This window comes from Drosophila albomicans, chromosome 2R (genome assembly GCF_009650485.2).
Source record: "Drosophila albomicans strain 15112-1751.03 chromosome 2R, ASM965048v2, whole genome shotgun sequence".
In the NCBI taxonomy this organism is placed as follows: Eukaryota; Metazoa; Arthropoda; class Insecta; order Diptera; family Drosophilidae; genus Drosophila; species Drosophila albomicans.
This window is the reverse complement of record NC_047631.2, coordinates 22,537,501-22,564,830: the sequence shown is the minus strand read 5'-3', so window position 1 is coordinate 22,564,830 and position 27,330 is coordinate 22,537,501. Positions and strand designations below refer to the sequence as shown.

The 27,330-nt window shown below is 38.9% G+C and overlaps 4 protein-coding genes across 4 annotated transcripts; 2 read left to right on the top strand and 2 right to left on the bottom strand.

Annotated features, from left to right (window-relative positions):
• Nucleotides 1-71: 71 nt before the first annotated feature.
• LOC117575661 (fructose-bisphosphate aldolase) lies at nucleotides 72-2,653 on the bottom strand. Its single transcript, XM_034259949.2, has 3 exons — nucleotides 1,770-2,653; nucleotides 1,044-1,243; nucleotides 72-985 (listed from the first exon to the last, which is right to left on the bottom strand). Exons 1-3 carry the CDS (start codon nucleotides 2,566-2,568, stop codon nucleotides 890-892), a joined length of 1,095 nt encoding a protein of 364 aa, XP_034115840.1. The 5' UTR covers nucleotides 2,569-2,653; the 3' UTR covers nucleotides 72-889.
• Nucleotides 2,654-12,603: 9,950 nt separating this feature from the next.
• LOC117575909 (angiopoietin-related protein 7-like) lies at nucleotides 12,604-14,073 on the bottom strand. Its single transcript, XM_034260355.2, has 3 exons — nucleotides 13,940-14,073; nucleotides 12,803-13,866; nucleotides 12,604-12,739 (listed from the first exon to the last, which is right to left on the bottom strand). The coding sequence occupies exons 1-3, from the start codon at nucleotides 14,018-14,020 to the stop codon at nucleotides 12,649-12,651; spliced, it is 1,236 nt and encodes a 411-aa protein (XP_034116246.1). The 5' UTR covers nucleotides 14,021-14,073; the 3' UTR covers nucleotides 12,604-12,648.
• Nucleotides 14,074-15,102: 1,029 nt separating this feature from the next.
• LOC117575908 (sodium channel protein Nach) lies at nucleotides 15,103-16,792 on the top strand. Its single transcript, XM_052006885.1, has 5 exons — nucleotides 15,103-15,107; nucleotides 15,255-15,479; nucleotides 15,542-15,716; nucleotides 15,772-16,454; nucleotides 16,520-16,792. Exons 1-5 carry the CDS (start codon nucleotides 15,103-15,105, stop codon nucleotides 16,740-16,742), a joined length of 1,311 nt encoding a protein of 436 aa, XP_051862845.1. The 3' UTR covers nucleotides 16,743-16,792.
• Nucleotides 16,793-18,698: 1,906 nt separating this feature from the next.
• On the top strand, nucleotides 18,699-19,432 carry LOC117574367 (sodium channel protein Nach-like). The gene is made up of 2 exons (XM_034258201.2): nucleotides 18,699-19,176; nucleotides 19,231-19,432. The coding sequence occupies exons 1-2, from the start codon at nucleotides 18,794-18,796 to the stop codon at nucleotides 19,430-19,432; spliced, it is 585 nt and encodes a 194-aa protein (XP_034114092.1). The 5' UTR covers nucleotides 18,699-18,793.
• The last annotated feature ends 7,898 nt before the right edge of the window (nucleotides 19,433-27,330 follow it).

Below are 27,330 nucleotides of genomic sequence, written 5' to 3'. Positions count from 1 at the left end.
AAAGCATAAACACGGAGACGACTAGAAGGTATCCTGTAATGAGTAAACCAAAAATAAATAAAAGTCATGTTCATTTGCATTTGTATTTCCATTAATTTTCCCAAAACTCTTAACTGAAGTACATATTTCTTTCCGAGTTAACATCAAGTCAATTATAACCTCCAGCTTACACTGTGGGCAAATCAAACTGTGCGTGTCTGTTATGTTACGTAGCTGGCGATGAGATTGTCCATAACTTAGGCAGTGCTTTAATTTTAATTATTACTAGCCTCTCTCTTCTCTGTTTCTCAGTCACGTCTCTTGGTCCACAATGGGCAATGCGGGTCTGACTAATTTGCCAGCAACATGACACTGTGACGCCAGTGTTGGAGTGGAGTCGAGTCGAGGCGAGTCGAAGCTACCTGAGCTGAAGCATCGCCTGATTAAGTCGAACACTTGGCCACATGCTTAACATGCTCCATAGCCATTGGCTTGGCTTTTGGCATGCGCTCGCATTAATTAAGCTGCACTGTAGTGCTTGATGTAGAGTTGCCGTTGCTGTTGCTGTAGCTGCTACTGGAACGTTGGCCATGTGGCCGTCTGGTAATCTCCGTGGATTAATGCGACACTTGGCAGTTAACAGAAGTCGTGTTGGGCTGTTTGCTACTGTTGCTGCCACAGCACTTTGCTCTTTTGCACGCTTGTTAACAATATTGCCAGTTGTTGCATCGAACATCGAACATGCGGCCTGCGGCCAAGTGTCAGCTACATACGTATCTGAAGCCACAGTGGAGCAATTGACCAAATGAACTCACTGATACGAAGTTCCGTTTTTCTGATGTTATAATTGTATTCTTCGCACTTCCCAAGCTGATGAATTTTTATAGCTATTTGCTTCTTGTGACACATTTTAGAGTTCATTGCTATCGATTACTAATTTTTCACTGCCATACAAACTCTCAATGGAGCCGGGAACATATTTGCCAATGCTTGCCAAACTGTGGGCCTACAAATAAAACATTTAATAATCATTATAAAATACAGACTGTATGTTTTAAGCTCACCCTGGCGCGTTTTATAAGCTCCGCTTGAGCGTTCGACACATTATCCTTTTTACCGCCCCAAGAGCGCAATGCCGAGACTTGCATCGCACGTCCAAAAGCGAAGGTGAGTGCCCAAGGCTTGCACAATGGCACATTGTTGGTGGCATTCAAGTTAACCGAGGCTTCCTCTTCCGCTTGTCCACCAGATAAGAACAAAATGCCTGCCAATAAATTAAAATATATTGAAGCAATAAATTAACTTATCGATGTTATACTACAATACTTTATAGTGGTAAATCTAAAACAGTTTTGCTTCAACAAGCATCCAAAAAGAGCAAAAATTCAAGGGCAGAAAATGTGCGGCTGAGAAAATTAATATTACGCAATTGAGTGCGACCGTGAAGTGAAAATGAAAATCAATGGAATAATTAATCAAGAAATTTATATAATATTCTACGAACTTTTTAATTGAGATAACTTGTGAGATTAACTTTTCCTAATTTTAATTTTATCCCTTAATTTTAAATAACTTTATTAGCAAGTGTGACTTCAATATTTAATATTGATAACTTTACACGTTGTTTTCCCTCTTATACCTCAACCACTTCAATATTTAATTCTTGATTTCAATCACTTGAATTTAGAAATTATTATGTCACTCGATTGAATGCTTATTTCTTTAAAAATACTTTTCTGCCAAGTTGTTCGTAGTTAACTTATAATATTGTTAAGATAATTAGAACTTACCCGGGACAGCAGGCGGCACAGTGCGACGTAGAGCCAAGATAGTACTTAGGCCAATATCAGCGGGTGTGTTATTCTTATGGCTGCTCTGTCCAGGAGTCACCATATTGGGTCGCAGCAAAACACCTTCGAGGTAGACATGATGATCGCTCAACGCTTTAAAAATGGCAGCCAAAACGGTTTCGGTGACCTTCTGACAACGGTCCAAGTCATGATCGCCAATCATCAGCACTTCGCTCTCAATTACAGGAACCAGATGCTGTGACTGACAAATGGCTGCATAGCGAGCCAACACATTGGCATTTTCCATGATGGCGTGATACGAGGGCGTTGTCTTGTCGATTTTCATGACCACACGCCATTTGGCAAAATCACAGCCATCCTTTTTATACTGTGCACAACGTAGATGCAGATCATCCAAACCCTGTGAGGTAAATTCATCCATCGAGCAGAAAAGTGGCACGGAATTCTTGTCTACTTTAATGCCTGGAATAATGCCTTTTTTGCGCAGAACTTCTGCGAATGGAACACCAGCATCGGTTTTCTGGTAAAGCGTCTCGTGGAACATAATGAATCCAGAGATATTCTCAGATATTTTGGGATCAGTGGTAATTAACAATTGGCGATAGAGACGACGATTCTCCTCTGTGTTTTCCAGTCCAATCATTTGAAAGCGTTTTCCCATTGTCGTATTCGATTCATCTGCGGCAATTATGCCTTTTCCAGGAGCCACAAGAGCCTTGGCAATGCAGGATAATTCCTCCTGCAGCTCCTTGTTGGGATAGTAGAAGAACGTTGTCATATTTTTAACCACAAATTTTGATAGAAATCTAAATAGAAATTTTGAGTAATGAATTATCTGACAACAAAGTGAATGGTAGATCTAATGTCAAGGCTATTCTATAAGTCAAATTTAAAAATATTTATTTATGATTATATACGATTAGATCGAACTATAAATTATTTAGCACATGCTCTTTAAAATTTACGAGTTCATTATTAAGACATTGCAAATCTTATTAATCTTTTTTAAATTTGTCTTAATTTATGCCTTTTATATTTACCTGGACCTTTGGCGTTTATCACTTCTTAATTGTTGACCGCGCTTTAATGACATTCTAATTGGACTTTTAATTGCTTTCTTTGTTGTGGCTTTTTGTGAGGAGGAGGTTGAGGCTGTCTAGATTTCCATTTAAAATTTATACGTATTTGGATAGCGCCAGATTAGGGGGCACACGCTCTTTGGTGGACAGGCGGTCAAGAGATGGAGAACCAGGATAAACTTGCTTCACATTAATTATATTTTAGCCGCAATGAGAGTTTCGAAATGGCGTTAGCTGCTGCTGCCACAGCAGCTCCCATTTTATGGCTTTCACATACATTTTATGGGTAAAGTTTTGTTAGCACAAATTATACGCCGAAGCGTTGCCAATCTATGGGAACAAGCTGCTGCTGTTTCGCGTTTCAACTTTGTTATGAAAATTATAAGCGAGTCTCGTCGAGCAATTTACGCTGCATAAATTGAATTAAAAATTAAAAAAAAAATCGAAACACAAGTGTATAACAGATAGTATATAAACTGTTTTTGAAATTTCATTTCAGTCCAATTATTTTGCCATCGCAAAAGAAAATATCACTCATACGACTATAATTCTAATTGGCGTGGGAATCGCAGCAAGTGCTCAGCTTACAATACTCTAACAACGAGCATGTTGCTTTTCGTGTCAAAGATGAATACAAAATGATACTTGATAACATAAATCTTGATTATATTGTTCGAGAGTTGTTCAATATTGCTTTAGCGTGTCTGCAAGTGTATCATGTTGTCGACATATAAAAGATAAGACAAATAATTCTTGTTTTTTGTTGTTTGCTGAACTGGATTTGTTGATCTGCTAGTAGCTTTAAAAGGATAGCTGGCGAGACACTTGCCTAATTTTGTGTAAATTATCGCACGAATTATGAGTCTCGAATTTGAAATATTTTCCAAAAATAGTCAGCGTCTGCGTTGTCAGTAAACTGGCAACAGCAAAAATTAAACTCGATAAATATCAGACAACAACAATGCCAGCAATGATTGCATCGCATTGAATGAAGTCTATGGCATGAGATGATTATTGTGGGTACATGCGAGTGTGTGTGTGTGTGTTGTGCGAGTTGCTTGTCATAGATTGCCAGAGTATCAATATTCAAGCTGGGAGCAAGAGTTTGCCAGCTGAGTCGCCAATTAGGCCAGACACGCAGCGCAGAGCAGCACATGGAGTGCCATTGGCAGTGCTAACTACTCTCTGGCAGTGGCCAAATCGCCAATAGCCAATAAATCTACTGCAAATCTTCGTAACAACTCGATAGCGACTCGAAATGTCTTTGCACCTAATTGAGCGTAGCGCTGAGTCAGCCAACGGACAACGGCCAACGGCCAACGGCAGTGGCAACGCTGTCAAAGTAGCTTAAAAAATTATTAATTGATTATCTTTAAACGTTTTAATTGAAAAGAGCTGCAGCTAATATTCGCAGCTGGTGAAAACGACTAAGCAATGCTCTTTTGTCTTCGAATTGATTTGTTTTTAAGAAATACCAACTTTCACTTGTGATTTTCTCAATCAATGTACCAAAAAATTAAAAAGTATTTTTTAACAAAAAAATAGTTTTCTTATATAATAATTTTTTTTATCTAAACTAATTTAATTTTTGTTTTTGTTGCCTACCTAATATGATGATGACTTTTCCATAATTGAAACTGTCTATTTTTTTCTCATAGCTTTAGCTTTTTTCATGTCACCATATACGCCTCGCTACTTAGGGCATTCAATGGACCGTCAATTGGCTTACTCTTAACTGCAATATCAAATTGGCGGTTTATTTTTTGTGTAGCCACCGAAGCTGGTTGTTCGTCCAATGATGCCGCTGGTCAACGTTTAGTCAGTCAGGCGTAATTATTGTTATTACCAAATTAAGTAGCCAATTTTTTTCTTGTGCGACGACTCTTTATCAGGCTGTCCGTCCGTCTGTCTGTCTGTCCATCCGCAATTCGCCAACTACTTGCAGCCGCCTGAAGTGCGAGTATCATAAAAGTGGGTGTCCGTCTGACTTACTCACGCTGTGACTCTGGCTGCGTGGCATTATTTTTTTTTTACGATTTTGGTTTCCAATTTTGAGCTCAAAGTTGTTTTGACCAAATATAATGTATACACACACACTCACACACACACACACACACATACGGTAGCATAATTTTCAAGGAAAATCTCTTCATTTTTAATGTGCATGGCAGCAGCAGCAGCCACAAGCAAACTGGTCACATATGTTGCCTGACTATTGCGTTGTCGTTTGTTAAAATCAATACACAAGACATAAAAAAGGAAAATGGAAAAAACAAATAGGAAAATGATTAAAAAAAAAGAATACAAAGAAGTCCGTCGATGCCTGGCGACGCGTGGCCTGCGGGTGGGACTGGATGAAAGGAGGATGGAGGTGCTTATAAATCGACTGAGATTAAATCGAGCGCACATAATCATATTTAGCTTTTGGCGAGAGTTCAGTTAGTGGTTGTCAATCGCAGACAGGGGGCCAGCTCGACGTGGCCCCTCGAGGTGAGTTTGGCCCCTCGTCGTGGATCGTGCAATGCCTGACAAACATGGCCAAAAACAATGGCTAAGCGCCACCATCTATGAATTAATCACGTTCATAATTTTGCGTCGTGTTGTGCTGCATTGCACTATGCGCTGTGCGCTATGCCCTGTTGTGTTGTGTTGTGTTTTGTTGTTCATAATTTTTGTTGCTTTTTGCGCTTAATTTGACTAAAAAAGGATATGAGCCAATCGCAGCCAAATCAGACGATAAATCGCCAAGAGATTGGCTGGCACAATCTACGGGATGACAGTCTAGCTGTGAGAGAGGAGGAGAGAGGGAACTCATAACCATATTGCATAATTATGCAATATTGTTGTTTGTCTCTTGGCCTCATGTTTGCTTTGTTTTGTTGTTTTGTGCAGTGTCCGTTGGTGTTTTGGGTGTTTTTCTGGCATGTCTTGGCGCGAAAAGGCTTGTGTGTGGCCGTGTTGTAACAATGCATTGTTCATTGTGATGCTGTGGACATGTAGATGAGGTGTTTAATGTGACTAACATGCATTAACATTAACAAGACAACGATTTATAAAACTTTAATTAATCTAGGCAAATTTACAGTCGTGGATGATAATTTATATATGATAGAGATGTTAATTCCGGAAACTCTTCTTAATTTGTAGGACAAACTAACAACGCCTTATATTCTATTCATAATAAAGCTGGTTCAATTTTAAACTATAAGCCACTTGTGTGCTTTACCTTGTTGAAGATGAACACAATTAATCAGCTTTAAGTTCTGCACTTGTGTGAATGGTTTTGAGACTTAAAATCGCTGCAAGCGTTTGGCAAGTAAGACGGTTGAACTTGGTGTAAGGATGCTTGTATTGAGTGGATCAAAGGAGCGAGATCTTTGCACATGAATTGCCGCAGAGTAGATGAGGTCAACCTCAAGATGGAGCCATAACGCAGAGCATTGCAAATTAGCTGCTGGCATTTATTTTGGCACTATCGACTTGACAGCTCCCGGTATTGACTTGAACTATCTGTTCGTAAAGCCGACCCAGTCTCTACAGCACCTCAATTATGCAAAGCAATCGCCAAAAGCGACACAAATTCATTGAACTTGGATTTGCCAGCGGGAGTTGTTTGGGGTTTTAAATTGAACTTCCGACCTCTAAAGTTTATTGGAAGTTCGCAATAACCTGCAGCTCGCAGATTTGCATAGCATATTCGAAGATCTACAGGTTTACATCTCGAAAGAAATCCTCTTGTCGGTCTTGTCTCTGATATGGCGCATAATTTCCTAAGCTTTCCTTTTTTGGCCTTAGTCAGATACAAGCACTTAATTACGTGTGTGGCAGGAGGCATCGAGATGACTAGACAGCTCCGCACGTGCACACCACATAAATTCGCAGATTGCCACATGTCAGGCCACTGACACTGACGACATAACAACGACAACAACAAAAACAACGCCATTTTGTGAAATCTTCATTAAATCAACTTTCACGCGATTGCACAGAGTACGCACTCGGAGAATGTTCCATACTTTACGACAAGCCGCAAGAGCAAATGTTTTTCCATCTTTCCTTTTTCCGTCTTTTCTTTTTGCCAGATTTGTTGTTGTTGTTGTTGTTGTCGCTGTTCTTGTTTATTTTTTTTTCTGTGTTTTTCATTAAAATTTACGCATTATCGCATAAATACTTATGTATATGCCGGAGCCGAGTTGCTCGGCCGTCGTCCCAGATGCTTCCCATGCTTCCTCCCATGCTCTATTGTGGAGTTTGGCCAATTTTTGCCAATTAACAGAGTCGCAATCTCACGTACATCGGCCATGCGTTTGTCGCATTCGCTTTTGCTTTTGGCTCTCGGTTGTTGGCTGTGGTGTTGCCTGGGTTTCAATTTCGCGTCGCTTTTTATGGGTTTACGGCCAGCCAGCGTTACCATATCGCATCGCAGAGCTCAACGCTCTCAGCTCCCAGCTCTCAGCTTCGTGCTAAGGGATCGGAGGACACGCATATCAGTAGCAGTCGTTAAAATGCTTGTCATAATTCCGCTTATATGCCTGTGACATTTAGCTGGCGATGGCAATGGCGATGGCGATGGTGATGGCCATTCAAGATTCGCATCGAGGGCGCACTGGAGCACACACAACGTTTATGAGGTGATACGGTGTGGTATGCTTGACTGTGTGTGTGTGTGGCATGCCCACCCAGTGGCAATTATTTTAAACTGTGTGGTGTCTGTAAACAAAATGGTATCGCCACTTATGCACAGTGCTTGCAAAACACCATTTTCATTTTTGATGGTCTTGTATGTCACATTTTTGTGGCATGCTCGTCTTTCCATTAAAATATTTGCTTTTTTCGAAAACTGAAAATGATGAATTCTTTTTAATCAAAACTGCATTAATTCTGCACAAGGTTTATTGAATATTTATTACCAATGTGTGCTCGTCACAATAAGTCGCTTGGTTTTTTGCACATTTCAATTTATTTTTCACACTCGGTAATTTCCTTTGTTTGAATTTTTGCCTGGGCGTAACAGTGCGTATGCGTAATGCAATGGTATTTCTTTTTGTTATTTTTGTGCTGCTGCGGCATGCCAAATATTTGTGCGCGGCTCTGAGCCATAACCTTGTCAGCCAAGTCAAGCAGCCAGGCGGCCAGGCAGCCAGCAGCTGGCGATTGTCAATGGCGTTGGCGTTGGCGTCGCAGTCGCAGTCGACGTCGCCGTTGGCGTTGGCGTAGTTGGCGCACGTTTCGATTTGCAGTCAATGAATGTGCTCGTAAGTTGTGTAACACTTTTTTGCACTTGCATTTGGCTTTGACTTTTTAATTTGCATTTCGTGTTGGCGACCACCCACGCGACTTCCATTGCCTCCTGCTGTTGACTCAACTCAGTTCAGTTCAGTTCAGTTGAGTTCAGTTCAGTTTCCCATTCATAAAGTGAGAACAGGCAGCGCAAAAGTTGTTCAGGTGTTGAGCTGCCACATTTGGCTAACAAAGTGCAAAGCCAATCGAAGTTATTTTTGGCAAAAGTTCAAGCGAAAGACGTGCTGTTTCCGCCCACTAACGATCTACTACATAGCCCCATTTTATCGATGTGGTGCTCAAGAGACTGGGAGAGATAGAGAGAGGAAGAGTTCAACTGTTAGGTAAATTCAATTGGGCGTTTGCAAAATCTTATTTTGTTAATTACACATACCGGACACTTTTGTTAAGCGACAAAACATTTATCAAACGCTGCCTTGTGCTTGCTTTTAATGCTTGTTAATTGCCCAGGTGAAACACAAACAGTGTTGCCGCCCCCAGACACGCCCATCCCATGCACCTGCAAGACCAAGGACTGTGTCTGTGTCTGTCTCTGGCCCGAGACACTGTTGGCATTACGGCAAATGTAATCAGAGTGGAAGCACTTGGTGGTCAGCCCAACATTGCTCCGGACATTGCAGCCTCCTGCACCAGCGCCTCCCATTGCAGGTGCTAGCTGCAGTTTTGTGTAAACTTGAGATGCGCAAAGAGATGTTCAAATTACTATCGCATGCGAAATGAATTTGCTTCAATAGGGCACGAGCTGATCACGCACACATCGCTAATGCAAATATTTGCAGCTCAACGCTGTTATTACCTGACTGAAGGAAACTGCTCGGCTATAAGCTGTGGGCGTGGCAAATTTCGTTGTAAGCACAACACATTGCACATTTGCTTGTCCTGCATGCGAACCAAATGGTGACAAATAACTTCAATGCCTCTCTCGGGCGGGACTCGGTGTGTGTGTGTGTGTGTGGGAGTGTGTGTCCTTGACTGGATGCGTAACTGTATCTACAGCAATAACGAGTAGCGGCGTACTCGTGTTCGTGTGACTGCATTTTGTACGTTATGAGATTTATGCGCTATGACAGGAAGCTCTTGATTAATTGAACTTTAATGAAAAGATTTATGTGGCTGGCAATATTAAAACGCTTCATTGTTGCGGGCTCGGCTTTGGTTTTCGGGTTTTGGAACTAATTGCTTTAATTACTTTTTGCCTGCAAATTACTGTGGCAAACGCATTCGTACACTTGGGAATACATTGATTTTATAATTATGTTAATTAACACTGATTTCACATTGAAATTAGTGCTTAAATTCATTGAAAAATACTGAAACTTCAACAACTATAAGAAACAATTTAATATTAAAATTTTGTTGAAATGGATTTTGTGATGTTTTCGTTTTTAATCTAATTTCACATTAACTCAGTGCTTTAATTCATTGATACACTTAAAAAAACTAAACTATTAAATTGTGAAGTAAATTGCCATATTAAAATTGCTTCGACATATTCAGTTTTATTATCAAAAAAGTCACTTGAAAAATATTAAATATCCTAAATCGAATGTATTCGTTAACTCTGAATTCACATTAAAATTCATGCTTAAGCTATCTGACAAATATTTAAATTTTGAGCAATGTAAGATTAATTTATATATTTTCAATTGATTTAAAATATACTGCGTGATATATTCGTTTCATTCACTTGGACAATATATCATATATCAGTGAAATATCGAATGTGCTTAGACTCATTAACTATTCAAAACGCAAGTTAGAAATGCATCGTTAGCTTTTGCTCATAATTCATTCAATATAATCGCATGTGAATGACAATTCTATAACTCATTACTCGAGCTTGTGCTCCACATTAAACAATGACTTGGACAAACCATAGAAATGCTCAGACTTGCACTCACATTCACACTGACAATCAGTACGCGCATCTAATTGATATTCTTCAGCGATAATCATGGAAATTTATGCGACAATATGTAAAATATTTCTTTGGACGACTGCGACGATGGCGACAACGTCATCGTCATTGTTTCTTTAAGCGCTAACAACAAATTGCAATTGCAGCAGTTTCTGCATATTAATTTCCACAGTGTTGCTGACGTCGACAACATTGTTGTTGCTCTGGCACGAGCTGCAATTGCCGTCGTCGTCGTCGTCGTCGTCGCCGTTGTAGTAGCTTCGTGCTATGTAGTTGCCGCTGGTTGTGGCTGTGGCAGCCACTTGAGTGCCGCAACTGACAACTGTAACAATGCACTTTCAAATGATAATTGTTACAACTTTTATCGCTGATATTGCCAGCAACTGTTGCCGCTGTTGCAGCAGCAACATTGTGGCCTGCCTGCCCGCCTGCCTGCTTTTGGTTTGCAGTTGTTATTGTTATGATTATTGCATTGTTATTGGCCTTTTATTGCATCTGTTTGTTTGCCAGTTTTCTTGTCTTCTTCGGCCACCACCGGCAATCGCTTCAGATCGCTTTAATGCTTTAAGCCAGCCTCCGGTTGCTGCTGCCAATTGCTGCCCCAATGCAAAATAGCATCCCAGCATTAGTGGCGCCCATTTGGTTTGGCAATTGTTTACGTGCTGTGTTGTTGACAACAGGCCCTACAAATGTTCATCATAGATTTTGTTGCCGTTTGGTTTTGCTGTTTTTTTTGTTTTCTATTTCATTTTTTTCTGTTTCACTTTTGTTTGTTGTTCGTCGAAGTTCGAGCGACATTGTTGCAATATTGTCAGCGCATGCTAAAACACAAGCAACAACAATTTTGTTTGCACAAGCCTGGCGCGCAGCCTACCAACCAAGTTGGGGGCGTGACGCTGCATGTGGCAAGGGGCATGGCCCTAACAACAAGTAACAGCAGCCGCTGTTGCTGTTGCTGCCACCGCTGCTGTTGTCACAGTCACCTCCGCCCCGTCGTTTAGACGACGCCGAAACGTGGCACTCGAACACGACTCTTTTTTGTAGATATTTTATTTGGCTTTTGTTTTGTGGTTGTCAGTTTTTGTTGGCCACGTTTGTTGTTTGTGGCTTCATATTATATATATTTGGGCATTCATGTTTTTTTTTTTTTTACCTATATCATTTTGATTTTATTGATTTTCGATTTCATTTATTGCAATTGCCCTTTTTTGGTTAGTTCTGGCTGGCCGAAAATGAATTTCGTTTATTGCTCTACATATCATATGTTTGCAAATTATGTGAGTTCAACTCGGGGGCACGCACACAACAAACATTTGCTTTAATGGTTATGAGTTGAAGGATTTTCCCTTTTTATTTTGTTTTCCAAAGTTTGTTTTTTATTTTAATAACTTTGTGGTATGCTGGTATTTATGTGTTTCAACTTTTACCATTATTGTGCAAGATAACTTTTAATATTTAGAATTTATGTCCTTCGTTATAGGCACCGCTAAAGACTTCTTGTTAGTAAAATGTTATGCGAAATTGTAAATAATATTAATACTATTCAGCTGGTTAATTTCGTATGCATGGCGCTTGCTTGATGCCAACTAATTGACACTTAACATGGCTTGGAGTATTTTCAAGTTAATTGTGTGTCGACGTCAACAGCCATTGCATGGCCCAAAAGCTTCCCCTTGACAGATCCCCCTCCTCAGCTCCTCAGCTATTCCCATTTGCCTGAAAGCACTTGCTACCTCTATTCATTCATACACATGTTAGTATTTAAATTGCCATGTCGTTTGTTTTTCTCTGACTGTTTTTGCTACTACTGCTGCTGTTGCTGTTGTTGTTGTTTTGGTTGTTGTCTGTATTGACAATGTTGCTATTGCAGCTATTGCGTTTGACATTTTATCGATACACCTGCAACATTTTGTGGAATGCTACACTACGCACCGCACTGCACTGAGTGAGATTCATGCGATATGCAAATAAACAAAAAAATAAAAACACCAAACACAAAGAGACACAAATTTTTTGGTACCAATCTCTCTCTATCTCTCTCTTAGACAGGAAAGCATGTAGTGAAATTTTCGACACAACTCCGACAGTGTTGCTGACCACAAGAACGCAAAACAATAGGAAACAAAAATAAACTAGAATTCGATTCAAGTGGCAAATATTTCACAATATTTTGCATACAATACATAACATATTCTGGTTTCAGAAATCAAGTCTAAATCCACAGCTAAGGTTCACTTTACTACAGTGCATTTTTTATGGCAAATTGTGCGTTTAAGTTTGAGAAAAGATAGTTTACAATTTACAGTTTTAAATTGAAGGCAAAATGTATTTATTTCATAGCTGCTGTTGTTTAGTTTAATATTTTGTTGACAACAACAATTATTTTGATTATCAATGACGCTTTATGATTTTTATACAAATATAAAATTACTTTTTAGTGTTATGTGAACTCAATAGATTGACATAAATTAAAGTGTTTTGTTAATCTTTGGAATCTGTGCAAATAACATATATAAGCGCAAGAATGATGTTTAATTTTTGAGCCATACCAGATGTGCTATTAGTTCGTTTTGGGGCGTATAAGCATCTTCGTTTCGTTAAGTATCATGTCTATGTTCCAATTAAGATCCACTCCAATTGAATTTAAATTACTGCGTAAGAAATAGATATATTTATAGATTTGAAGTTTTACAAATAACATTTGCAATACTTACGAATCAAAACAATTTCTATACCACCAACCAGCAATGAAAACATCCGCACAATTATGGGTAGCTGCATCATTGTCGCGATCGAATGTTGAGAAAGGCATTCCTTCAGCATATTTCAGCGCATCACTAACATTTCCTGTGAAATTACCTAAACTCTTCAATATGAAATTATTGTTGTTATCTAATATTTGAAAGTTGTCATATTGAGCGTATTTGATTTCTCCATCTAATCCAACTAAGTGGACGTAAAGTTCTACGGGCTCGGATTGTGTTAGGCTATATATCTTATCCAATCCTAAGAAAAAATCTCCATCTAAAGAGCCAAATCCTTGACGATAAGACACCCAATCCCTATTAAAATTCGTCTCATTTTCACCTATCCGCTGTTGTATAACTATCCATCCCTTTCCTGCTGTTTTACTATCGCAAAGAACATTGAACGGATCAGCGTTAGGAACTGTTATTTGATGAACACCCGGATAATTTTCAAAGGGAATACAGCTAGAGATAGGATCTTCTTGTGATGACCCAATCAAATTATCAATAGCAGTTTGATATGATTTTTGGGCTTTCTCTGTCTTCACTAACTTTCTCTGAGTGTCCTCTAATTGTAACTGAATTGCTTTCTGGGTTTCTTTCTGATCGTTAAGTTGAAAATTTAATTTTTCAATTTCACTATCTTTTTCAATAATATTAGAACTGAGTACTTTTAGTTGACATTCACACTCTCCCCACTTTTTAACAAGTTCTACTGATTCATTTGTTTTTGTATTGTTGATTAGCTTACTAATAAGCTCCTTTTGGAAACTGATCTGAGAACGATATTCACTAATGAGAACTTCGTTGGTCCCTTTTTGAGAATCACTCGCTGATCGTAATTCATTAACTAGAGACTTAATAATTTCTTGATGAAATAACGTTTCGTTGAACACCTTTAGCTCTCTATCACTTAAATCACTTCTTTCTGACTCGTTGTTGGTAAGTTGGTAATATTCAAGCAGTGGTTTGACGATTTTCAAAGCGACAGAGCCGGGCTGCTCTTCAGTTCGTTGTTTAAATGGGAGACTCTAAAATGTACATATATTAATTATTTTTAGCAGTCACAGTACGAAGTTTTCATGTATCTATGTAGATTCTTACTGCATCTTCAGTTGTCGTGGATGCCAAAGAAATTTCAAACACCGTGCAAGTCAGGGCAACAAGGATTATAAATTTGCCCATATTAAATTTTGTGTCTGCTTTCAATCTATCAAAACTTAACACTAAATGTGTGGTAAAAAATATTGCGAATCTAAACTCAAAATACAGTTGATAAGGTCTCAAAGTTAATAAGTATTAGAGGTCTAAAGTTCATTTGGATGATTAAGTTCATAAAACTTAATCTCTATGAACAGCAAACAGTTCGCCGATTCTAAAAATTCTAATATTGTTTTTATTTAATTATTTTATTTTTGAACAGTTAAGTACACAAACACATGTACATTTAAATCGCGACATTGTGAGCTCCATCATTGTTGGACTGTGATTACGTAAACAATTATTTTGCTGCATGTCTGGACGCATAAATAATTAAAATACTGGCATTAGTTTTGCATGAAGCTCGCATGTTGTCAGCCAAACGGGCGGCGCTTGAAATTTCAATAAGCACTCTAATTGTTTTTAAGTGTTTTCCACATCGCAAATGAGTCGTAATTGCATAATTCTAATTTGGCGTCAAGTTCTGAGCACCAATAACATGTTCGGGTTCGTTTTACGATGCACGTTGCAACGCGTTGTGGCACGTTCAGAGTGGGTGCAATTTCAGAGGCTTTTCAACACGTTTCGCTTATTTTTCTCAACCCATAACTGAGTTGCCAGCCAGCCTGCCAGCAGTCTAACAAGCTTAATTGAGCAGGAGCTTACATATAAACTTTACGAAATGTGTTCCTGAAACTTAACACAGGTGGCAAAAAGCACAGGTTAATTTTGAGCTTCAAGGCTTATTTCAATTTGAATGTGTTTGCAAACTATGTTATTTCTAACAGGCTATAACGTAAATCTCAGTTCAATTCTTAAGTTACTCCGGTTGCTGAAGTTAGATTGTATTGAATTTTGACAAATTTGTCGCCTGTTCAAGCAATAACAACATGCAACAAAGTCAGCACGCGGTGGCCATTTGTTCATTGTCCGTACTCGAGTGCATTTTAATTTATAAACCCGGCACAATGGAGTTGATCCAGTCAGTATGGACTTGACTTTGAATAGAGAAATGTAAAGTCGGAAAAAATGGCACATCCTCTTGGAGATTCAAATCCTAAGCTCTCATGGCGTGAGAGGTTCAGAGCATTTTTTGAATACTTAAAAGAATATTGCGGAAATTGTAGCTTAGTTGGATTCTCATATATTGCTAATCACAAGTGAGTACAAGATGGGATTCAAAATTGTTTTACTTTCGTTAAATATTTCTCTTTATTAGCTTGCATTGGTCAGAGCGCATATTCTGGCTATTGTGTGTGCTGCTCTCGATTGGTGGCGTTTCCTATCTGATTGTTGAGTATCAACAAGACTTTTCTAAGCATGCCGTGAGTGTTATCTACGAAAGTATTTCATCATTTGCCCCCATCCGATTTCCCTCAATCAGCGTTTGTCAACTTCCACCGAAGTACGATTTTGGCGGTGGATTTGAGGAATACATTCAGAGGTTTGTCCATGAATGCAAAACTGATAATATGGAATAAATACTTAATAGATTTATTTCCACAGTTTGGGTGTTGGCATAGGTGAGACTTACAACTTTGATGTGCACTCACAGATGGTCTTCATACTCTTTCCTGATCGATATTCCCCGAATACAATAACGAAGCGTTGTAAACCCTACGAAGATTGTGAAGAATGCGCAAAATGTCCAAAGAAAGATTTCCGGGAGTTGGCTGAAAGAGTAAGAGACATTTTCAGAAACTTAAATTTCTATTAACAGTTTCTCTCATGCACAGTTAGGACTGAATTGCAGTGGTATATTCAATTCCTGTAGTCTCTCAGGCAAATCTTTTGATTGTTGTCAGTACTTTCTGCCCATGGTGACGCCTTCTGGCACCTGTTTCTTGCTCAACTCACTGCAGAACAATTATAAAGGCTCCGAGCACTGGTTTCCCGCGACCCTGGATCGAAATAATCCCCCTGAATTTCATATGTATCTGAAAAGAGCTGCGGTGCTCAGTTTGTTCAATGAGGAGGATCTACCAACTCTATCATTGCCAGCTGTTACTACCACCGCCTTGTTGGGCATTCACAAGATTTTCAAGTTCTATACAGAAGCCTTGGTAAACGATCCCGAAATTGTGGACATTGCACCGGAAGCTCGAGACTGTTATTTTCCCTTTGAAGTACCGCCGTGGAGTGTGCACAAAGCGTACAGTTTTAGTGCCTGCATCAGCGATTGCACCAGATTGGCTCAAATGGACAAATGCAACTGCACGCTTTACATCTTCAATCCGTTTAACGATACACGATTTCCCGACTGTGACTTTGAGGGCTTGTTGTGCCTGGAGCGAAATGGAGTGGTCAAGCCGAATATTGCTTGGATGATGAATTATCGACATCCAGTGGCAAATTGTGATTGTTTGCCAGCCTGTACAGAGTCCAATATTCAAGCCATCTATTCGCAAGAGCAAGTCGAGTAAGTTAATGACGAGTATTTCTACCTGACATTATTAATTGCCCCCTTTTTTAACTATTTAATAGATATCCCGGTGCTAAGGATGCCAATATTACTGTTTCGATGACAATGTGGCCCACTTATCAATTTCATCGCATAGCACTTCGCACTAAACTCGATATTGTGGTCACACTTGGAGGAATTCTGGGACTGTTTCTCGGAGCCAGCATTCTCAGCGTTATCGAGATTATTTACTACTTTACAATTCGAGCTGCAAATTCATATCGTTTGGCCCACAGATCAAATTAAAAGAGATTTGAATTATTACATATTTTGTAGACACCTTTTCGATATTAATAAAGTACACATTAACTAGTTAAAGTCTTAAAGTCTGTAAATTTGTTTTGCAAAATTAAATAATTCTGGTAATGTAGAGCGCTCAGGTCAATCGTGATTCGGCCAACATGTGGCCAAGTGACTGCAGTGCGCATTAAAAATGCAGGCCAAGGATGTGGATAAGCACACTGCCCAAGAGGAAAATCAATGAAAATCACAAACTGTGGAGTCAGCAAAAGACTTTATTTCTCTCTCTCTCTTTTTTTTCAGTCCCCACTTGCTTTGCAGGCATAATAGAAATTTCATTTGCTGTGAACTATGGCGTGAATTTCCATTTTTTTTTTTAAATTAAGATATTTTTCATATTATATTGCTATGATATTTACTGCAATTGTTAAGCAAAAGTCTAAGAATAGACTTAACAAATATATTAAAAAAAAATAATTGTAGATCGTAGCAAACACAGCAAATGAATATCCACAATATTGTAGTGGATTTACCCCATTGTGTGTTGATTTCATTTAGATTGTTTAAATATTAAAATGTATCTACAATAAAAGTACCTAGTTTTAGCAAAATATCTTAATTTAATGATATTTACGTTAAAAAATCATGATATGGTTTCTTGCTTTTAGCAAGAAACAATTACAGCAATGCAATTCTAAAATGTATTTTAACATACGTTATATTGAACTTAAATTTGGAAAACTTCATTACCGTGGATAGAGAGAACAATAATTGTCTGCATTGTGAAAATATAATTTTAAATTGAGAGATTGACAACTTAACACATTTGTGTTGTGTGTTTTAGCTTTTAAGTACATTAATAAATAATACAAAAAGTTTGACATGTTTACACAGATAAACACGAGTGTCGTTTATTGCTGAACAAAAAGGCAATTAATGAAATTTTCATTAAGCGACTGCTGCTAATAAATTCTCGCTTTGAGATTATCAGGATTCAGTTGCACTTCAAATAAGTTATAAAAGCAACGCAATCCTCGAATATAGTTTAGTTTATATTTAACATCGATCAACGTTTAGTTCAACTTGACAAAGATGGCATTAGAAAATAATAATTCATCATGGAAAGAAAAGTTAGAAAGATTTATAGACTACATCAAGGAATATTGTTCATCTTGTAGTTTGGTTGGATTTTCCTATATGGCCAATCATAAGTGAGTATTCTTTAAATTCTAAATTGTGTTTTACTAATTGAAAGAAACAGATTGCATTTTTCTGAGCGCATATTTTGGCTCATTTGCATTATTGTGTCCGTCTTTGGGGTCACGTATTTGATCAACCAGTACAGTCAGGATTTTGCCAATCGGTCAGTTAATGTCGTCTATGAGAGCATATCACCATTTGAGCCTATAACATATCCAAGCATTAGTGTTTGTCAGCTGCCTTCGGACGTGGGAAATAAACTTTTGAATTATGTGCAGAGGTGGGTTAAATATTTCAGAGAAAGTATATTTTGTAACCATTTATGGCACTTACTTTAAGTTTGGGACGAGATTCAAGTGACCTTAATGTGCGTGATCATTTGGCATTCATCGTGTTCCCGGAACGATATTCAGTTCATAAACTCACATCAAACTGTCAAAGTGAAAACAAATGTGACGACTGTGTGAAATGTCCAACTGATGGTTATCGTCAACTGGCCTCTTGGGTGAACATAGAACTTGTCTTACTCAATCTATATCACTTTAAAATTATCTTTCATCTCTCAGTTCAGCTTAAATTGTTCTGACATATTTGATGAGTGCAGTTTCAAGGGTGAAAAATTCAATTGCTGCGATTATTTCCTTTCCTTGTGGACACCTTATGGACGCTGTTTCCTTCTCAACTCGCTACAAAACAACAATCACAGTTCCCCACATTGGCTGCCAGCATCTTATATTCGCAGTGAAAAGCAAGAGTTAAAGCTCGAAGTTCATCACGATGTACGAGTTGAAATACTGAATGAGGAAGATCTACCAAATCAATCGTTATCTTCTGTTAATTTTGTCACCGTGTTGGGTATGAAGAAAACTATTAAGTTTTACAAAGAAGCCCTTGTGAATGACCCCGAGGTTCGTGACATGCCGCCAGAGTCCAGAGATTGCTTATTCGCTGATGAGGTCCCATCAAGGAGTATCTTCAAGGCATACAGCTACAGTGCATGTATTAGCGACTGCACGAGAATCATTCAAATGGAGTATTGCAATTGTTCCCTTTACAATTTTAACCCATTCGACAATAAACAGTTTCCCGATTGTGACTATAAAGGTTATCTATGTGTAGAACAAATTGGACTTATAAGTTCCGATTTCCAAGAGCTGATGAAGTACAAAGGTAAATGCGATTGTTTGCCCTCGTGCACGGAATCCGATTTGATGGACATTTATTCATCTGAGGAACGCAAGTAAGATGTTTGGAAATTATGTTTTAGAAAATTCTACAACGTCTGATTTTTTAGTACTCCAGGAAAGCTTACTATAAGCATCTCGATGTCGATTGCGCCAGAATATCAATTTAGACGACAAGTGCTACGCACAAAATTGGATGTTATTGTATCCTTGGGCGGCATACTGGGACTTTTCCTTGGTGCCAGCATCCTCAGCATTATCGAGTTTATCTACTATTTTACATTTCGTGCAGTTAATAATTTAAGAAATTAATTTAAATGTTAAAATATTTAAAAAGTCAAAAAGTTCATATTTACTCACGTTTATATATTTTGTAGTGCACCAATTTCTTGCAACAATATTAAATTAACTTATTGCTTAATTTAAAATGAACTTAACATGAGATTTGAGCCTCAGAGAGTTAAGATCTGCATATCTGAATAATTGTAAGTACGCCATGTGGGGAGATGTATTTTAACGAAATGTATTAACCCGGAATTGATATTCTTATTTGCTTGACTGACTGCAGTGCACATTAAATATGTATGTAGTTGTGGCATTCTGGAGCCAACGAAGGATGCGGCATGTTGATATGCATGGCAGCTCTCCAAAGTGTGAGATGAAATCAATGAAACAACCAGCTATGCCGGGCGATCCTTTATCTGTCAGCTTGTATATCCATTTTCCTTGATACTGCCTCTCCTTTTGGGTCGTTGCAGCCTTAATACGAATTTCATTTGCTGTGTTTTCAGTATTTAAGATGCAGCAATAATGAAAATGGTCCCAAAAGCAGACACAGAAAAAGTGAAAACATTAATTCTTGTTGTTTTGACCCTTTTCTTTGTGGGTCACTAAAAACAATGGTTAATTAGTAATGCCACGAAATGGTCAACTGAGTGTTGTAAGAATTTTAAAGTGCTGAAGGGTATACTTCTATACATGCGGAGTTGAATTGCACCTCAATTTGTATAAATTTGGGCTAAGAATTTTATCAAATAATCTATTTAACAATCATGTATCCAAGATTACTAAAAGTTGATTTGCTTATATTGCAGTGTATGCGAATGTTAGCAGAGAAAATTGTAAATTCTTTAAATTCACACCAAAGCCACAAAGTCATAAATAATAATCTCGCCATTTCATTTTTTATATACTGTGTTTTGCATTGTTTTCTTTTTTATTTGCTTTATTCTTTGCCATTTGGCTGGGGATTCCATTTCATTTCATTTTCCTTTTCGTTTGGCCCTTTGCTTGGCTCGCATTCAGAGTCTTATTCATATTCATTGTGCATTTGTTCTCGCATTTGGAGGTGTTGGCGTATTTATGCCGGAAATCCCTCTTATTCACTCAAAAACGTTTGTCTACAAAAGATGGAAAGTAAAAAATGAAAACGTCGTCGCAGAGAAAGTGTAACTCGGCAAAGGCAGCGAAAAAAACTATAGAGGGCAACAAAGTGAGGTCCAGCTCAACTTTTTAGGGATGTGCTGTCAACTTTGTAAAGTTGTTGCTCCTGTTGTACTTGTCTGCCGTATCATTTATCAAGCTCAGCGCACAAAAAAAAAAAACGAAGAACGAAAAAGAACATTTTTGTCATGTTAAACTGTCAGAGTGCGCATTTAGTCATTACTTACATTTTGCTAGCTTTGTAGTCCACGCTCACTCCCTCTCGCTCTATCTATCTTTCTTAGTGCATATCTCTGTCTCGCTCTGTCCTTCGTTGTGTGTCAGTCACTTGGCTTGTCATACACACACACATGCAAATGCAGTTGACGCACACTGACACACCTACGCATGTCACACGCTTGCAAAATGTAATTAAAAGTTACCATGCAAGTCTGCGGTCGAGTTTCGCTTTCATTATCATGTTCGTTTCCGTTTCCTTTTCCGTTTCTGCTTCTACTTCTGCTTCTGCTCTGCTTCTTTGCCTCGCTTAGCATAACGCTTAAAAGTATGCAACACATTAATGAATCGCCCCAATGCCATTTATCAAACTCGGACAGGCGTCGCCAATGTTAATTATTTTGTTTTATTACTCTACGAACCATTCCATTTTGTGAATTTCACTGTGATTTGCTCGAAACAGAAATATGAGCACGGCATGTGGCTTCAACTGAAAAGTTCATAAATTGTGGTCAAGCGACATATCAAAAGCAAATATGTAATTACATTGCAAATATGGTTGGAAAATAAGTGATTCATTGCTTATGTTAAACTTCGACCCCTTAAAGCGTAACAATAGTTAGTGTTGGAAGATGGAAATAGAGAGTAAGCAAATTCAAACGCAATTGCCAATTGCCAAAGAAACACTCAAACTGGGGAAATGTAAATGGCAATAGGAAACGGAAACTATTTTTCAATTACCTTTTTCGCACGCACGTTTGCTTAGCATTTTACCTTTGTGAAAGACTTTGCCTTAACAGTTTGCCTGCATCGCAATGAGCGTCTTTCTACGTTCGACGCTTTGGCATTTAAGTTCTATAAGAAACGTGAATTAGCAATTCATTAAATGATAATTTGCACTCAATTAAATGTGCATAATAAGTATAACAAATAATGTATTATGAATTTCATACTCCATTGTTATATAGGCAAATAATTAACTAAGCTAATCTTGTCGATTAAAGTGTATTGTTCATTCTTTCATAACTTTAGCCTAGATAAGTTTGAAAGGGAATCTAGATTTCGTTTTAATTCAAGTGCCTTAAGACATGCCGTTTTCCTTTTCCGTTTTCCTCTCATTTCAATGCATGACTGTTGCAATACCTTTCTCATACTCGTGTGCGTTATTCGTATACTAAGTGTATGTAGTTAGCAGTTTTTCAATCAACTTGGCGCATACATTTGCACACATACACTCACTCCATGCGAAGAAGAGAGAGAGAGAGATGGAATACAGATACAACAGCAGCCCAGTTTGCGTTAACAATTGCCTTTTACTGCACTTTTTTAAATTTCCTCTAAGCGGAAATCTATTTAAATTGAATTCTATTCTTCGGCTGGCAATTCATGCTCAAGGGGTGGGGGAGAGAGATGCATATTCGTCTCAGTTTGAGTTTGAGGATACAGCTGCCTTCACAACTTCTGCTTCTTCTTCTTCTTAGCTTTTTCTAGTTGGTCGTCTCCTTATGCAACTGCAGTGAGAAAAGTTTTCACAGCGCACTTCACGCATTGGGAATTATATTAAATCCTTGGCTGGCATTTCCATTTCAATGGATAATCATTATGAGTGTAGCTACAGACGGCACTAGCTCATGTCCTTGTTGTTGCTATTTGCTATAGTTGTTGCTATGACAGCAGCCATTTTGTTGCAAACACACACATGCACATACGCAAATACATGTGCACACAGAAGGAGAGAGATTCATAAAGATATTTATGCATATTATGCATTTTTCACACATTTGTGTTGCATTTGATTGTGTTTGCCATCTGCATTGTAGGTGTAAATACTTGCCTCTGGCATCTCGCATTGTTGCACAACAGCTCGTATGAGTAATATTTATTCACGCTCAGCTTTTGTCTGCCTTGTTACACACACACACGCACACCAAGGCAAAGGCAAGTGCAACCAAGTTGAGTGAAGCATTCAACATATGCCAGGCATAAACATAAGCAGGAAATTCATTTTTCATTTGTTTGTTCAAAGTTCTGAGTTCTGAGTTCTGAGCTGTGCCATAAAGATGCTGTTGGATCGTGGCTGGCGGCGGCTGCTGCTTCTGCTGCTGTTGCTGTGGCGTTTGTAATATGAATATTCATCATACGCCAGCGTGACCGAGCAGAGCACTTATTATGCTCAAATTAAGGCACCGTTTTCGGGGCATACATGAATACGAATATGTTCATGAAGGTCTCTAACCCTGGCCCAGCACAGCCTAGCCGAAAAAAATACGCCACACAAACACACGCTCACAAAAATTTTTTGCCCAAGCAAGTGCCAAAGGAAAATTTGAAATTCCAACTAGGAAAAGTTGAGTGAGAAGAAAAAAAGCCAAGAATGCAATGCAATTTACTCGCTGCCAGACAGTTCGACGGCCTTTCCCAAGCGTCCAGCGCACCATAAAACATCAGCTGCTTAACGCACGGCATTTTGCAGATTTATGCCTTGAAAATTGTTGCACACACACATAGTACCTAAGACGACCAAGCAATTTTAAGTCATATCTGAAGAGAGGCTAAAGTTGTTTTGGCAACTATTTTGTGGGCTCGTCCTTGTTGTTGTACACAGAACAGTTGCACACTTGGCTCTACTTGGGGTCACAGAATTTAATGGATGTGGGGTGAAATAAAATGAATGACTTGGCAGCATTTAGTTTTTTCCAGCAGATCGATGCCAAACATTTTTCAGCATGAAAGATTCAATAAATGGCTCAAAAGATATGATATATAAAGATCTTAAATGTGAATCAATTTAAATACAGTATCAATACACTTAAACTTAAGGAAGTTTAACAAATACTATTCTCTATTGCTACATTAAGTTGTTCGCCTCAGAGAAATATCGAAGAGATAAGCAAGACAAAAAACGAGCTGTTAGTCGGTGTAAAGTCAAGTCTTATCGGCCGACTATTAACGCAACAATCCAAAAAAAGCTAAGTTAAGGCCAAGTGAGCGAACACGTGGCCAATGGTGGTGACTGTCGGCATTATCAGTGAGAGTCCTGGCCCATCATCAGCAGCAGCAGCAGGTTGTAAACTACAAGACAGAGCGATTCAAATCCAAACGAAATAACCACGACAAATGTTTGCACGTGCTTACCTTGTGCCATAAACCAGAGCAGAGCAGCAAAAAAACAGGAGACAGGAGAGAACCACACAAATCCCTAGCAGGCGACAGACTAAAGTTGACTGTCGTCTGTCGAGCTGTCTACGAGCAACATTGGCCAATGTCATCCTGGCATTTAAGTTGCGCAAAAAGTTGAGCGCATGAATATAAACGCAAAAGTGGTTTTTAGGCCTTAAATTGGTTGTCCAATTTATGCGTTCCCTCGGGTAAAAGGCCAGACAAGACGAGACGAGAGCAGAGACCAGAGTCTGAGACATGAGAACTGAGAACTGAGACAAGCACAAGTATAGTATCCAATGAAAGAGTAGTGGCTGCAAAATGTTGCGACTGATATTGGTGATATTGTGCCCATCCCCTTTTATGCTGCTTTTGCCGACCTCTTGAAGTGGTAACAAGTAAGCAACATTTCTCATGGCCAGCCTGCTGATAGCTGCCATGGTCGACGATGTCTGTTGCGATGCGCTTACAAAACTTTTGGGATTAGAAATGATTTCTTATGGTTTCTTTTTACTCCACAACCGGGCAGAGCAGAGCAGACCAGTTTCTGCCTGCCATTGCCGTTTGATTTATGCTGACATCCTGTGGTTGCTCTCTATGTTGTTGTAGCTGTAACTGTAGCCGTAGCTGCTGCTTTCGCGCCGACAACGTTCGATTGCCGTGCCCAAGTGCACGCCTCAATGGTCAGGTGGTTGGCCGGCAAAAACCTAACCAAACATTTCTTGGCAAACACTTGGCCATTTTTCATGGGGTTCATTTCATTTGAGTTGCTTTTTATTGCCAAGCAGCAGGTCACAGTGGTCGCTGTTATATCAGAACAGATGTTAATTCGAATCAAAAAGGATCTTGATAGATATTACAATAAATAAATATGCTATTGAGCTGATCTCCAATTGAAATAAAATAATTATTTAATAGCTTTGTCATTTGCCTTAATTATTATTTTGTTTATGTATTACTCATTATCTTTATAGAAAAACGCATTTCTTTGCGCACTGTGCACTGAACTTCCAGTTAAGTTTTACGGGGCGTTTGCTGGCACTGCGAGTGCCTCGGAATTTGTCACACAACAACGCCGGCAGTTGCACAAGGACAAGTCAAAATGGCGACCGGATGTGGGCAACATTGTTGCCAGTCACAAGTTGAAGCAATGCTTCTTATGGCTGTTGTTGCCCTTGTGGTTGTTGTTGTCAATCGTAACCGCATTACATGTCAATTACCGAATACTAAACTGTAAGTGTGCTTACGCCAAGTGCGTCCTGTATATATGGCGCCTGCCCTTTTCGTTTCCATATATAATAGTCTCTTTTCACTTTGAAGTTTTCGACAAACACTCTCACACACACACACCGACACACAGGCGGACTGAAATAAATTTGTGGCACATGAGTTTAATTTATGGCGCTCGCAGCTATTTTGGCTGCCAAAGCGGAAGTGCTGCTGTCAATAAGGATTGGCAGCCAGCATGCGGACACACGGCGCGGCGTTCTCGGCTCAGTTTTTGGGGTTTTGCTCCTGAAATTCTTTGTGTTATTTTTTCTGCATTTTTCTTCTTTTTTTCGTTTTTTTCTTTTTTTTTTTGGTTGGTAGCCTTGCTTGATTCCTTTGGCAATCCCCTTTTTCATAGAGATTGACAAATGCGTGAGTGTTGGTGACTTTTAAAAAATGTTTAAGCTTCAACAAAAAGTGAAATGAAACTTTGAGGGGGCATGAATAAAGGCTTGACTCCCAAAATTGGTTGGTTAGGATGTGTGTGTGCTTGGGTTGTTTGGCGTGCGTGTGGTTGGCCGACAGAGAAGGCCAAAAAAACCCGTAAATAATGCGCAAAATTTGTTAAAAGGACAAGCGTAATAAATCCTTTCAATGGCACACAATTTCTTGATAACTTTTTAGTGTCTAATATTTTGTAGTTGGACGCTCGAGGAGCTTGAAGCTTGGTTGGCTGCGTGCTGGGTTCAGGATAAATTAAAATTTATATCTGTTGTTATTTGCTGATGCCTTCCTTAACAAATTCATACCGGTTATGATACGTGATTTGAGTGATGGCTGCTAACAGTGCAATTTCCCCTTTTTGCCAACGCAAACGCAATCGCACAACTGTCATAAAAACGAGTTAAGAGCCATAAAATATTTTATGAGCTCTTTGCCAGCTCTTCCAACATTTTTATTTTATTTCGACAAGTTTTCATTTTTATTTGCCCATCAACGAAGCATCGCAAATATGCTTCGAAGTAGTTATTATTTCCCTTGTTTTATGTGTGTGAACTACAGTTTTAAATAGCTATATTTATGTATTTACTGACTGAATGCATTTACAACACTGTAATGAAGTGTTTAAAGTTTTCAATTTGCCAACTTTGTTATTTAATTCAAATATTTGCTTATATATTGTACTTAGTTTAAGCAGCTTTAAATCCTTAACTTTGGCTGTAATCGAATTTGTCTTATAATGCCATGGCGCACATGTTTTCACAAATTTGCTGCACCAATATTTACACAACTTTAGAAGTTGGTCTGCCTCGCATGCAGCATGCAGGACATTTTCCAGGTTGTCAGTCAGGCAGTCAGTCAGTTAGTCTGTTAGTCAGTTAGCAAATAATGCAACTATCGGGAAGCTGCCAATTTCACTCAACGTTCGACACTGTTCATCAACGTCATGGCTCCGTTCAGTGCTCATTTCACAGCCAGGGCACATCGCATCATCGAACGAAGGCGGAGACGGTGGAGGAGGGTCACACAGATGGGTCACAGGTGGGGGACGGCAGGTGAGAGGTTAACGCTGGATTGGCACATGCAATTTGCGTACTTGGCCAAAAATATGAGGTTTTTATGTCAGGAGCCACAAAATTTGAGGGCGAACTTGGTCAACTAACTAACTGACTGACTGTCTAATGCATAATTTGTCTGAACTTTTATGTGGACTAAGGCGGGGACTATGACAGCTTAACACACCAAGAGATATACACACACACACATACATACATACACTCGTAGATGCTATAGTTACTATATTGCTACAGCTTTTGTCCAGGTGCGGTAAGCCAAACGAAACTTTTGCATTGAATTCATTGCACTCTGTGGCTTGGGCTTGAGTCCTGGATGTGTTCATTTGATTTGAATGGTAAAACCAAAAGCAAAGGCAATGCCAATGTGACTGAGTCTACGTCTGAGATAGACACGACCAAAGCCAGGAAAATGGCATAAAAGTTTCCACATGAACTTTGAGGGGCGAAGGGTATTAAAAACTGCTAACCGTAAATCCAGCTTGGAGCAGAAAGAGAGCGGTGTGTGTGCCGTCAGATTGAAGCCACAACGTGCCTTAATTTATGCGTATTTAATAGAGTTTTTATTGTTGTTTGCAGTTTGCAGGAACAACGGCAATCAAAACCAAG

Excerpts from the sequence above, each read along its gene's own strand:
- LOC117574367 (XM_034258201.2), top strand. The coding sequence starts at position 18,794 with ATGAAGAAAACTATTAAGTTTTACAAAGAAGCCCTTGTGAATGACCCC. Across the intron at positions 19,177-19,230 it reads TATTCATCTGAGGAACGCAA|TACTCCAGGAAAGCTTACTA; the intron begins GTAAGATGTTTG and ends CTGATTTTTTAG.
- LOC117575908 (XM_052006885.1), top strand. Across the intron at positions 15,480-15,541 it reads TTTGAGGAATACATTCAGAG|TTTGGGTGTTGGCATAGGTG; the intron begins GTTTGTCCATGA and ends TTATTTCCACAG. Across the intron at positions 16,455-16,519 it reads TATTCGCAAGAGCAAGTCGA|ATATCCCGGTGCTAAGGATG; the intron begins GTAAGTTAATGA and ends ACTATTTAATAG.
- LOC117575909 (XM_034260355.2), bottom strand. The coding sequence starts at position 14,020 with ATGGGCAAATTTATAATCCTTGTTGCCCTGACTTGCACGGTGTTTGAA. Across the intron at positions 13,867-13,939 it reads CCACGACAACTGAAGATGCA|AGTCTCCCATTTAAACAACG; the intron begins GTAAGAATCTAC and ends TGTACATTTTAG. Across the intron at positions 12,740-12,802 it reads TATAGAAATTGTTTTGATTC|TAATTTAAATTCAATTGGAG; the intron begins GTAAGTATTGCA and ends TTTCTTACGCAG.
- LOC117575661 (XM_034259949.2), bottom strand. The coding sequence starts at position 2,568 with ATGACAACGTTCTTCTACTATCCCAACAAGGAGCTGCAGGAGGAATTA. Across the intron at positions 1,244-1,769 it reads TGTGCCGCCTGCTGTCCCGG|GCATTTTGTTCTTATCTGGT; the intron begins GTAAGTTCTAAT and ends ATTTATTGGCAG. Across the intron at positions 986-1,043 it reads AGCTTATAAAACGCGCCAGG|GCCCACAGTTTGGCAAGCAT; the intron begins GTGAGCTTAAAA and ends TTTTATTTGTAG.